Raw genomic sequence first — 13,745 nt, forward strand, 5'->3', positions numbered from 1 at the left:
TTCCTGGGAAGGTCAATGAGGTGCCTCCAAGGGCAGGGTTCTCTATGCCCGCTCAGGCAACTGTTAGCCCCTGACTGGTGAGGGCATCTCTATGGGAGGAGTGGGGGTAACAGTAAAAGAAAGAAGCAGCCCAGAATAGAAGCAATGCGTGTGAGAGATGGAAGGACTTCCCTTCGCCTCCTCCCTCCCCCCACTGCCCAGGACATTAGGACTGGCTGCTGTCTCGGAGACATAAAGCCCTGGGTGGAACAACGGTGCACCCGCTCCCATCAACTTGCAAGAGTTTGGCCTGAGAAGGGACCTCACGGAGTGGCCCAAGGTGATAACGGGGAATGCTGGATGCTCCCCAGCTCACAGCTCCAAACCCTTACATGGTACGGATGGCGTCTCTCTGAAATGCACCACCGCACAGCATGGCGACAGCCTGATGTGGATGCAGCACAGAGCTCCTGAGCAACGGCCGCTGAGCCTGTGACCTTGACAAATGCTCTGGGAGCTGAACTACACTGGCTACTGAACAAGTGTGAAGCTGCAAGGGGCTGGCTGAAGCTGGCATGGCTCTGCCCCCAGGGAAGAAAGGCCCTCGGGCTAAAACTCATGTCCAGATACAGAGGAGAAACTGCTTCTGAGATTCTTCACCTCCACAGCACCTCAGCCCTGTTGCCAGCCACATCCTGCTCTCGCTGCCTCCAGGAAAATCATCCCAGCGAGAGCAGTGGAGGAGCAAGACTGAAAGGATTAAAACGTTTTCTGAGCCTCAACGTTTGCCCATCCCCCAGCATCCACTAAATTCTGAAGGAGGAGGAAACTTCTTCACCTTCCGCCCCTGGGTTTTCCACAAATCCCATCGTGTCCCAGTGACTTTGGCTGGTCCAGCCCCAGGTTTGGTATCTCCCTGAAATGTGCTTTGTACCTAACTGCAGGGTTTAGGTTTCAGGAAGTAATTTCCACTCCCCATCCCCTCCAAAAAGGAACAAGAGAGTGGCTGAATCAGCCCTTCTGACCTCTCCCGATCACAGCGGCTTCTGGGCTACAAGCCGGGATGACCACTGGAAGCTGAGGTTTGTTCATTTTTAACAAGGGGAAAGAGCATTGCAGGGCACAGAGAAGACAAGAGCAAGACAGGGTTGCTAAGGGAAACCCATCAGGAGCCAGGCACTGCTCCTCCACTCCTCTGTCCTAGCGGGAGGCTGCTCTTCCCTCCTGGCCCGTGCATAACTCATTACATGGGTGAGTTCCTGAGGGACAAGGAGAAATCGCTTTCCCTGACTGGAGGTCTCAGCTAACCACCTCTAGGCTGAGATCTTCAAAGCTGCCTAGGGAACATGGGGGCCCAATTACCATTAAAACCGCCTAGGTGCCTTTGGAAATGTTAACCTTGTTGCTCCCAGCAGGAATCCACCCCCATCCTTCTGCACAGCAGCCGAGCTCAACTGCAGCCTCCATGTGCTCCCTCCTATTGCCACCTGGGTGCAAGACACCCGAAGCGGAGCCATGGCAGATCTGGCCAGCTGCACAGAGCAATGCTTGGGGTCCTAGCGATGGTCATGCTCCCACAGCATGCCTGAGAGCGCCAAGAGGTGATGGACCTTCTTGTGCTCCCCCTGGGGTGGGGTGGCTCTGCCCCACCTGACCCAGAGGACGGGGACAGGAGAAGGAGCTGAGTTCTGTGCTGCCTTGGGCATCGTAACAGAATCACGACCCGAGTTCTCTGGGTCGCGGGCAGGGATTTAAGAGGCAGAGAGACACAGATGGAGTTTTGGATCCTGGGCAGGGCTTGGGGCAGTTATAAAACATCCCTTCCCTTTTTAAAAGGAGCACATCGCATGGGACCGACAATGCGATTCGGACACAGCCGGCTTTCTGACTCTAGCAGCATTTTCATGCCTCACCGTGCCTGTGACGTGACATCTGCTGCTACAGATGCCATGGCAACCTGCAGGCTGCAGGGAGAAAGGGGTCTGGAAAGGTAAAGCAGCACTGACACCTGCAGGTGGGGGGCAGGAATCTCAGCACCGGCCTTGCCAGCAGCCCCTTGGCTTGTCATTCCCCTGCTTTGTGCCCTAGACAAGGATCTGGAGCCTACTTAGGAGGCTCCTGCTTGAGCTGGTTCCTACGGTCCAGCTTGCTCATAACCTGGGTAATATCCACGTTTGTTGCTGCTTCTTTGGCCTTAGCCTCTTCTTCCTGCTGCCTCAGGATGACGGGGCTGGGGCTGGAGCGGAGGTGACGGCGTGCGAATGGGAAACTGGAACTAAGCACAGAGAGAGAGAAGAAGGGCATTACTGGGGGACAGAGAGGCAAAACTGACCAGAAAACGGGTCCCTGTCACCAAAAGCCCAAGGAACCTGCTTGGAGAGAGGGGGGTTGTTAGTGTCCTCCATTTGGAGCAAACGCCCTGCTTAACCCAGCAGAACCCAGTCCAGACACAATTAACATCGATATCAGAACTCCCCTTAGCTTCTTCAGGAGCCAGGCAGGGCCCCAGACTCAGTCCCCGATGCTGCAAACGTTTATGTCTGCACACAACTATTGTCTCACCGACGCCAGTGCAGTTCAGCTGCAGGATGCACTGACAGACTTCTCCCATGGCATTTCCTGCAGATTTGTCCTCCCGGCCCGTTTTCATGCTGCCCAGATGTTCCTTTGTTATGAATTTTCATACAAGCAGTAACGTGATGGTGACACTGTGCAGGTTAAGACACTTCCTGTAAACCCCTTAGCTGGGAAAGGCTCCACAGTGCCATAAAGACGACATGAAAATGGGACCAGGTTTGAATCAGCCACGGATTTCAAATTATGCTGGGAATATTTTGTCCAACTCTAGTCAATGAGGGCCCAGTTCTGCCACCCGTAATCACTCTGAGTTCACACTGAAATCAGTGGAACTATCTGCACAGGAAGGTCTGACTTATCACGAGTAAAGGTGGCAGAATCTGGCCCTAACCAAGGAAAATGGCTGTAAAATAGTAGCAAGCCCCCTCTCCTGTCTCATTTAGACTCTCTTAGAGAGGACACTGGATACAGAAACACCTAAATTCTGACATCATCCCAAGTCCAACAATAACCCCTAAATTTCCCTTGGCTGGTGCCAATTATTCCAAAGTAACAGACGTGTTTTCGATACACAGCAAATAACACAGCAATTCGCTGAGCAAGAAGCGCCTGGGCTGAAATCCCTGAGCATCCAGATGGCCCCAGGTAGAAAAGAAATACCAATTACAGAAACAGCCCATTCAATTAAATCCCTGAGGCTATGCATTAGATGTGCATGTAGGCTCCTGTCACAGCGTCTGAACAAAGGCAGTGCATGTATGAGATAACATATGATGCTGATACTTGACACTTTGATCGCATCTTTCAGCTAAGGATCTCAAGGCGCTTTCAAACAGCAGCTGGTTATGAATTCCACCAGCCCTGGGAGACAGGTGACATAATACCCATTTCACAGGAGGATATGTTGAGATACAGAGAGACGACGAGCCTGATTTGTAAATGTGCGTTAGTTCACGCGCCATTTCCACCACTGTGCCAATTAGGAAAATGCATGTGCAAAGTAAGAGGTGTATGGAGCGTGCCCATTTTAAAAGCAACCATGGCCTCAGTGAATGGACTGAAGCCACACAAATCAGTTGCAGAGCTGCCAGCAAAACAAAAGGGTCCTTGCTCCTAGTCCAAGATATGGGAGTAGCAAACTACCCCTCCATTAGACACATCGGAAGGTAACTAACAGTGAGCCTGAACCATTGAGGTCAATGGGAGTTGTGCCACTGACCTCAATGGGATTAGGATCGGGGCCATTATGTCCTTAATCATCAAACATGTGCTAGAAGGGATGGGAATGATGGGTGAAATTTGTACAGGTGCTCTCTACATTGGCCTAACTGCTAGTGATGTCAATGGGCACTTTACCATTTACTTCAATGGGGGCAGTTAGACCAGCATCTCTCAACAATCGGTCCGTGGACCAGCGCTGGTCCCTGACAGCTCCCTGACAGTTTAGGAAGGCAGCAAGCCGGTCCCTGGTATCAAAAAGGTGGAGAAACATCGTTAGACCAATGCTCAAACCCCGCCCTAAACGCTCTGTAGTGAAATGCACTGCCTGTTTGGCTGCAAATTACTTCCTTCCCTTCCTGAGGAGTTTCGCCTTACGCCATCCTGAGCAGACCTAGAGCAAGGCTCCTCTCTAACCTCTGCTCGCACGGCATATCGTGCTCTGATGGCCCTCTTTGGCTGTTTAAACAGGAGCTTTCATGTCCTCTGTGACGCACAGATCTCTCTCTCTCTCTCTCTCCACTTCCTTTGCTTTTCCGTGATGGAACCATTATCAACAACAATGAAAACAAGTCTCAAATAAGCAGCCTTTGATGTGTTTTTCTCTCTCAGCATACGCTGGATGCTGTCTGAAGTGTGAACACTACATCCCGGGAGCAGCTAGCTGCAAACATGAACGCATTTGCCAGAATTACAAGCGACCTCTCCGGGATGTGCGGCACGGCAGCAAGACAGTGGTGGCAGCTGGACGTGTTACAGAGCTGCACGTTGCATCTGCTTGGGGGGGGGGGGGGAAGAATCCTGATCAGTTATCATCTACTATTGCAGTGGTACCTGGAAGAGCCCTGGATCAGGATTCTGCACAGCTTGGTAAGGCACAAGAACAAATCAAGAGCTGGTGTCTCTGCAGATGAACACAATCTCCTGTCAGGGATCCCAACTTCTCTGAAGCCTGGAGTAATCTGGCATCTGTATCTGCTCCTCAATGGCCTTAACACCACCTGCCATTGGGAGTGGTGGCCCCCAGTAACAGCCTGATCCAATTCCCATTGAAGTTAGCAGGAGTCTTTCCATTGACTTCAATGGGCTGTGGATCAGGCCTATGAGAGCAGAGCTTGTGAGACCCCCTCCTTCTTACTTGCTGGGTTATGGGCTGTCAGGGGCACAGAGAGGAGCTCCCTGTCCCAGAGGCAGCAGCCCCCCCTTTTGGCTCCGACATGGCAAGTTTGGCCCGATGAGACGACTGTACTTAAACCAGGCTGCCTGAAGTCCCATGCCAGCTGGTACAAGAAGCCAGCATTTGATCTGGAAACAGTCTTGTGGAGCCGGATTTTCCAGTGCCTCGCACCTTGTGTCAGCGTTCCCAACAGTGCAAAAGGGAGTGTCAGACACTATTACTCTGCTCTGCTTTGCACTGGTGTAAATAGCTACTGGGTGCAGGGCTGTGAGCGCTAACACCACACAAATGCCAAGTGCCATGGAGGTAGAACATAGTTACCCCATCTCGCCTTAAAACCCAGAGGGCTTTGGATGGGATCCCTTTAACCCTGCATAGGTTCTCTCAGGCCTGATGTACAGCACCTCTCTGGGGGCAGGTCATTACTAGCTCAGCAGTCACAGCCTTTCCATGCAGCCGCAACAGATGAAAAAGGATTTAGCACTTGCCAGACAGGCTCTGACTGCACACAAGCCATTTCGACGGGGTTCACACACAAACAGGGTAACCAGCAAGACTTAAATCCACTTTAATTAGACAAATGTCTAAATCACCGTCATTTCGCTGAAACTCAGGCTTTTTCTATCCCCGGTACAATAAAAAAGCACATTGCCCACAATTATATCCCAATTTACTTGCCTTTTTTTCACTGTCTCTTGGGGCACAATGGCTTTGGCCAACATCTCCTTGTATATTGGAGATTTTAAATAGCGACCGTAGGAGTCCTACTGGGGGAAGAAGGGAAACCGGTAGTTATGGATTGCAAACAGCCTAATTAAAATCATCTCTGAGTGCAGCTGGCTCAGGAGCCAGTGAGGCTGAGAAATTAGAAATCTTGCCCAGCAGATCTTATTCATTAAAACCAGCAGCTTCTCATCCCACAGGAAAGTCCCCGATGGAGAATTCAGAACAAAAAGGGGATGGATGAGCCAAGCTCAAGACTAAGGTCTTTTAGGCTACGTCTACACTGCAATAAAAAACCCACGGCCCCGAGTCTCAGAGCCCGGGTCCACTGACGCAAGCTCCCAGGGCTTGGGCTGCGGGGCTAAAAATAGATGTTCGGGCTTGCCCTGGAGCCTGGGCTCTGAGTCCCACCCCTCGCGTGGGGTTTCAGAGCCCGGGCTCCAACCCAAGCCTGAACGTCTACACTGCCGTTTGTAGCCCTCCAGCCTGAGTCAGCTGACCTGGACCAGCCAGGGGTCTTTTACTGCAGTGTAGAGGTCCCCTCACTGTCATGGCAGTGACTTCACGATCTAGTGCTAGGCCATGTCCTCAGCTGGTGCAAAACAGCACAGCTCCATTGACATCAATGCCACTTTTCCCCAGGTGCAGATCTGGCCCCCAGTGCCCCTCTTTTCTAAGTGTCCTGTCTAGCTCATAAGTGATGGGAGGTCTCAGCTGGGGCGGTATTTCTTGTTACCATAGTTTAGTGGACTCCACTGACTTGATCTATCTGTGAGTCAAACATCAGATCTACAGTAGGGTGCCTGCCTACGGAGCAAGGGAAAGTGCATGAAAACACAAGACAAAAAGGGTAGTTTTTAGGAGCAGCACCACAGCATATGTTCTTGGCACAAAGTCACCCATTTGTATCCCAGTATTCTGAACCTTCCCACAATTATCGCTGGAACACGCTATGCTAAAAGGGGCTTCCTCCCACATGTTGACCTGATCTGGGATGCAAAATGATAGATACCGAACAGGGTGGGCATCTGTAATGCCACAAAACAATAACGACAATCAGCACTCAGATAGCACCGTAAAGTGCTGTACAAAGATGGATTAATATAGCCTCACAACGCTAATTAATTCAGGGAAGTTCTGTGGCCTGTGTTATACTGGAGACCAGACTAGATGATGATAATGGTCACTCCTAGCCTTATAATCTAGGCCAGTATTATCATCCCCACTTGTCAGATAGGAAAAACAAGCCACAGAGGAGCTAAATGATTTGTCCAAGGCTTAGTGTGAGTCAGTGGCAGAGTTAAGATTTGAATTTGGGACTCCCTAGCTCATAGCCCTGAGTTCTGTCCACTAACTAGCGACATGGAAAGGCACAGACAAGCTGGAATGCCTTCCGGATTTGTAAGCAAATAACAAACCTTTTTCATGAGCATATAAATATGAGTCTGAGCAGCATCTAAAACGTAGCGATGAGGGTGCTTGAGACCTTTGACTGTGATGCCCATCGTTGTGCCGTCAATGTTAATCCAGCGCCTGGCCCCTGGAGCCAGGAAGAGTCTGAAACCAGAAACAGTCATTTCATGAGGTGAGAACTAACAGAGACTGTTCTGCTTCCACGGATGGAACGAAAAGTGCGTCCAACTGCCAGCCAGAATTCACCACTGGTTCTTTGTCATACCCTAGGGTAGTAAACCTCCCTTTTGCCAGAATAAACGCCTCAGGCACCACCTACAATCACATGCTTTGATGCCACAAATTTACAGTATTAACAATATTTTGCACTCAGGACCTTCTCCAAAACCCAGTATGGGTCTTTCCATAGACTTCAATGGGCTTTGGGTCAGCCTCTCATCTGGAAAGCTCCAAGCGCTTTCACAAATATTAATTAATGAAGCCTTATAACACTAATGAGAAGTACAGACATAATACCATCCCCATTCTCCCGACCGGATAGAGGAAGCTGAACATCACAGAATAAGACTGAGGCAGAACCCAGAGCTTTTGTCTCCCAGCAAGACTAACCCTCTCCCTTGTATGAATCATTGGGTGGATAGGGGACGGGGAAAGTTGCTTTATAATAAAACAACGTTTGTTTTCTTTATCTAAGGGGCTTCCTTCCTACAGTGGGACTATCCCACATGCGAGCTTCGTGCCAGCTCCCAAAGGAAATCCTGGCAGATACTCAGCAATACACTTTTCCTAGAGGAGAGCAACACAAGACAAGGATGGGGATGGCAACACATCAGGAAGATGGACTGAAAACTAAGGCGTCCTAACACTCACTTGTAAATTTCTTCGGCTTTTTCTTTGACCTTGGATTGGTCTCCATACTTCAGGTCCTCACAGGCTTCCCAGAACCCCAGGTTCTCTCCTGAATAATGAGGGATCAGTGACAAGGGTGGGAGAGGAACAAAGAAAATGATGGCTGAGTGAAATAAAAAACCCTCAATTGAATTCACTTGATTCAATATTTGCTGGCTGTGTGCCTGAAACTCTCCGATTATGACAGTCACCCTGAGGCCTTCTGTTTGGCGTAGGCTTTTTGATGGCTCTCTACACACGGATGAATTTCACCCTAAGTGCATATAAAATTGACGTGTGCAATTTCTTATTAGCATCAGTTGATTTGTAGGTGCTCTGTTAACAAACCAGCTCACTTTGCAGAGTGGGTTCTTTGCTGTTTCATTTTACGTCCTCTGCCACTAGATGGTATTGCATGCACTGACTCCACAGCCTGTCTCTCCAGCCATCAACGTCACTTCTTAAGACTTCCCATTTTTGTCTCAGATCACTGCCTCTATTATAAGGTAACGGCTTTTTAAAAATACCCCGTCAGCTGCCACGGTGTGTTGTAAATATACTGTAGCGATGCTGAGAGGGTGATGGGGGAGGGACAGGAACACAGACCCACCACTGAATTCTTTCTTCAGGAACAGCTGGAAGTTCTGCCGGCCTTTCGGGTCCCTCATCAGCTCGTTAAAATTAAAGGCCCATCGCTCCACGCGCATCCTGGTAGGGATTTCCACTCTGCAAAGGTTTGAGCACAAACACCACCGTTTCCCTCTGGAGTCAGCTCACTGCGGGATTGGGCATATTAATTAACAACAGAACGCCCTTCGCTGCCATGCCAAGAGATTTCCCAGCCCTGTCTGCTTTCCGGGCTACTGTAATGAGCTCCTGAGGTCAGCCCACTAGATAAGTGGCAATTAAACAACCTTCTGCACAGTGGGATCAGGAATGACAATCAGAGAGGCCGATTCTGCTCTGATTTACACCAGTTCTGTACTGGTGCCACACCATTGGCTTGCGACTGCTGATTTACATTGGCATGAGGTTAGAATCCAACACAAAATATCATCATTGCAGCCCGTCAGCAACACAACACAGCGGTATACCCAGTCTAACTGACCAGTTCATGTGTGTTTGCAATGGAATAGATCCGTCAGGGGACGCACTGAATGGGGCTGATGTTTCAGGCCTTAGGCGGGGAAATCTCTTGGCAAAGGTTTGCTGCCCAGGACCTCAGGACTGGGGTCCACACCTATAACTTAGCTAAGGCTGCTCCCTTGCTCATAATTGGTCACATTCTGCTCTCGGGTGAATGGGAGTCCCTCACACACATCCAAGAGCAGAATTAGGCCCAGAGGCCTGGTGTGAATGTATGAACTCCCATGCCATTAAGGAAGACAACACTTAAAGAGAAGGCAGCTGATACTGCAAGTGCAGACGTCAACACTGCCCAGGGACCACTGACCTTTCCACTGTCAAGCTACCTCACATGCGAAGAACAGGAAAGCATCGCCACTGAGCACAGGAGAGTGGATATCATGAGTAGGTCAATGCTTCTTTTTTTTTTAATATCCCGCAACGTAAAGGCTTTGTAAGCCACAAGTTGGTGGGAGAGTAAATACATACAGCTTTGCATTGAGCTCCCAGAACTCAGAGTCATCAGTTATCCAGGGGTTGCTGGGGAGGCATCCAGACATGATGGGATCATTGGAGAGGAACTGTTCACTGTACTTCACAAGCCTGGAAATAATTCAGATGAAACCAAGATGATCGGCTGCAGGCAGCACTTCAACCAACATGTTTATAAACCTAAGGAAATTATTACACAGAGCTTGGACCTCTTCCTAAGTGCATGTATAATGGGGCCCGGATCCTGATGGGACCTCTGGGTACTAATGCAATGCGAATAATAATTAATAAGAACAATGAATCTCTTCCCATCCAGCCACAACACGCCACAAAAACACCCACCAAATGCAGGCCTGTATGTTGTCTTTCAAAAGTGGCCAGTGATCTTGTGGGGAGGGGTCCCAGTGTTTGGGAGCTGAACTTAAGACACACGCAAGATCACACAGTGACTTCAGAAGCAGAGCGAGGAATTGAACCCAGGAATCAGGAGCTCAGATTCCCTCACAGTATGGTTGCTGCTTTGATATGAGAGGAAGGGAGCAGACAGAAAGGAAAACGGATGTTGCATGAACCTGAACTAGGATCCAGATAACCTGACTGATGGACTTCGGGGACAACTTCAAGAAGGACCTTGAGCAGCTGCCTTACAAAAATGGCACCTTTTTAATTTTGCTGCAATGGGTTCCCTCCCAGGGGCTGTCCTGTCCAGCAGCCTGTCTCAGTGAACCCTGGGTAGATGGGACATGGCTGAGCATGCCCCAGCTGGCTATCATGTTCCTCTCCACTGTATAGCTCATTACTCTGCAGTGCACTTTGAGCTGCTTTAGGTATGAAGCCAAAGTCTCTTCTGTTCTAGTAGGAGCAAAGCAGAGAAATATTTAATGTCCCACCTCCAGTTCAGGGGCCGGCCAGACTTGTAATTACAACCAATTTCATTAACACGCTGTGAAAGGTTTTTTTTTTTCCCCTTCTTCACTTTTGAAAAATTCATCGGGTTTCTGTGTTTAAAATTCATCCCAGGCTACGCTGCTCTCACATGTTCAAAGCTGGGTGCGTGCTGTCCACAGCAGTGACGCTAACAGATATCTTGGCACAGATCCTATAACTATACAAGGCTGCTGCACAAAGCATATTATGGGTTTGACACCAGCACCCTTGATACTATCTTCTCAGTGGAAATGCCAAGGCATTCAGCGCTCGCATCGTTCAGTCCAAGCCATATATTCAAATCAAGCTGCAAATCTGAACCCATCAGCTCAGGTTACAGTGCATTTCCAGCTCCTCCAGGATCAATAAAGCACTGTGATGTGTGCATACAGTCTGAAGACTGATCAATAAGGATTAGAGTCAGGCCCAATCTCTCAGATTGGCTCAAGGTCCACATTTCCTCAAAGCTGAGGGAAGCTTGGCTCTGGTTTTGACCCAGTATAGAGATAGGGCTAGTCACTCTGTGTGAAGAGTTTCATCTGCAAATGTTAGCTAATTAAGCATCACAGCACCCCATGGAGGTAGGCAAGTTCACAGACTGGGAAACTGAGGCACAGAGCGGTGTATGTGACCTGCCCAAGGCCACAGAGGGGAGACAGAAGCAGAGGCAAGCACACAGCAAGAACTCCTGACTCCTTTCCCCCCGTTATAACCACTGGTCCTCCCAGGCCTTTCTCAAGAATGAGACCATTTCACACCCACCTGGGGAAATCCACTTCCAGGTAACATGGCTCAGTACCAGGTGGACTGCACGCTGGAGAGGGGGGACGAATCCTCCCCAGAGGGCATGGAGCAGCCGCACAGCCAATGCATGGAGATTGCTTCAGCCCAATGATAGGAATGGTGGCCTTGACGTATGAAGGTCAAGGGCCTAGGGCTCTGAGACCCTGCTGTCCTTCCCTGTCTTCCTCCATAGCCACACACTGCTGGGTAAGAGGTGCATAGCCTCCCAAATCCTCAGGGCTGCACCAGTCCCACAGCCTGAGTGCTCTCCACACCCCCAAGAGAAGGCAGGACTTGTCTGTGCGCAATTCCAAATACCACCCCACTATGACACGTCACCGTCCCCTCGCACTTTCAACTGATTGATTCTCTGGTCTGTGTTAGGCAGAAGGTCAGACTAGATGATCAAAAATGGTCTCTTCTCTCCTTAAAATGGATGAATCTCCCAGGCTCATAACTGCCCCTGTCCCAGCATTGCCAATCCAAAGCACTCAAAATTCCTGAGTGACGAGCCCCTACTCCACATCATGAGATTGGTTTAAACTCATGAATGTTTAAGTATCCTGTAATACATCTGGGGGGAAAGGGAGTTGCCTTCTGGGTTTTGAGCCTCTAGAGGTCACATTCTCGGGTTTTCCTCCACAACCATGAGGGACAGAAACTTCTGGGGGGTTTTAAATGAAAACTGGGATAGTCTGATGTCATCACATGACTCCAAGAGCTGGTGCTTTAAGACAAAACACCAAATTTCACAAGACTTGCAGTAAAATTGCAAGAGAGGGTGGCACTATATGCGAAACAGCTGGTGGGGCTTGATGTGTCTGGACTGGACTCCAACGTAACTGTCCAGCACATGCAAACCTCTGCAAGAAAATAAGTGACCTATGTCTGAGGTTGGGCATCATCATCTCCATGGCAAATGCCAAAGGAATGTGACCTCTTTGCCAATCAAGCACTCCCCGCATCAAATCTAGCTAGGTCCTTATGACGGTCTGGCTGGATATTCAGTCAGTGTCTATCACTGGCGATCTTATACCATCTAAGCTTCCAGCGCCCAGGTCACGTAGCAGCAGGGCTTGGTAAACATGCTTTGTAATTCATTCATCTCCCATCCCAAGAGCCTTTCTGTTCTGAGAGCATGGCAGGTAATTGGCATGATCAGGGATCCGTTTGGGAAAGATTCCAATGGGGAGTGAGGACAGTCCGTCACTCGGCCTACCATGAGGAGTAGCTTTCAGCCACCAATTTTAACAATGTGGGACAAGCAGGATCTGTTCACACTGTCCACGGCGCCGAGTCAACAGACTCAGGCTCTGGGGGCTCATGCTCCCACACTGAAAAAAGCCATGTAGATGTCATGGCTCAGGCCGTGAAGCCCATTCCCCTCCTTAGGCTTCAAAGCCCAAGCTCCAGCCTCAGCCTCTAAGCGCTGTCCACACAACTATTTATAGAATGCCAGTATGAGCCCCGCAACCCTCAGTCTGTGGGCCCAGGCTGGGAGGCTTGGGCAGTGTAGACGCGCCCCCAAGTGACTTCATTCACCGCATTCTGCGGAACACCCACATCAGGAACTAGAACGCTGACACCCAGCTGATGGTGAAAAGCAGCTGTTGCACTCTGATACTGTACAGCTGGATTCCACCACTAGATACATTATCTGTCTAACATACTGGTAGTTCTGGTGCTTTCCACTGCAGAAACCAGAGAGTTTTCTTTATTGATGGGGCTTTGTTCCACTTTGTTTTCCCAAATAATCCTTTCCTTTTAACCCAGAACCTAGGTTACCTTCACGGCCCTTCAGCCTCACTAGTCATGATACTGACTTCCTGTCAAAACGATGGTGGTGGTGGTGATGAATATGATAGGGTACCTGCTTAGTCAAAGTTCCCATTGGTTATAACTGGAATCTTAACGAAAGACCTGACCCTGTTCCCATTTCAGTTTATGGCTAAGCTCCCACTGCAGAACTGAGCCTTCATGCCAGGATTGGGACTCAGATCGTTCTCTGCTTTATGAGTGACCTTGGTATTACCACCAGTTTCCAATCCAGTTATTACACAGCCTTAAGACACTGTGTCTAAAGAACACTGTGTGAGGCCATGCAATTAACGGCCCTAGTGACTCACCAGCTGTCAGAGTAAATAGGTTAATCATCTCATTAACGGAAGAGAATTTAAGACTAATTAATGTATGGGCATAAGGGAATCAGAACTTACCCTCCAAGGGAGACAGAAGACTTCACTGTGGACTTCATGATGACTTGCTGATAGTACATGATCTAAGAGGCACAGATATGTTTTGTAGTTAACAGAATTGCAGTCATTTGGGTGAAAGCTGGTCATCATCGACTTCATCCCTTCTGCAAGATAGCAGGACAATTACAAGAGTTTTTGCATCACCCCTAAGAAGTGGGTGTCCACGGAGTCCCAGAGTCACTGGATTA

The 13,745-nt window shown here is 49.4% G+C and overlaps 1 protein-coding gene across 5 annotated transcripts in view; it reads right to left on the bottom strand.

Moving 5' to 3' along the window:
- Positions 1–13,745, bottom strand: part of RGS9 (regulator of G protein signaling 9) — a 64,949-nt gene that overhangs the window by 10,074 nt on the left and 41,130 nt on the right. For all 5 annotated transcript variants that reach the window (XM_039500767.1, XM_039500763.1, XM_039500764.1 and 2 more), the window contains 7 exons: positions 13,519–13,580; positions 9,590–9,703; positions 8,586–8,701; positions 7,958–8,045; positions 7,093–7,231; positions 5,630–5,715; positions 2,137–2,254 (listed from right to left, as the gene is read on the bottom strand). In XM_039500767.1, the coding sequence (XP_039356701.1) occupies positions 2,137–2,254; positions 5,630–5,715; positions 7,093–7,231; positions 7,958–8,045; positions 8,586–8,701; positions 9,590–9,703; positions 13,519–13,580 (723 nt within the window). The remainder of the gene's footprint in view (positions 1–2,136; positions 2,255–5,629; positions 5,716–7,092; positions 7,232–7,957; positions 8,046–8,585; positions 8,702–9,589; positions 9,704–13,518; positions 13,581–13,745) is intronic.

This window comes from Mauremys reevesii, linkage group 15 (genome assembly GCF_016161935.1).
Source record: "Mauremys reevesii isolate NIE-2019 linkage group 15, ASM1616193v1, whole genome shotgun sequence".
Lineage (NCBI taxonomy): Eukaryota > Metazoa > Chordata > Testudines > Geoemydidae > Mauremys > Mauremys reevesii.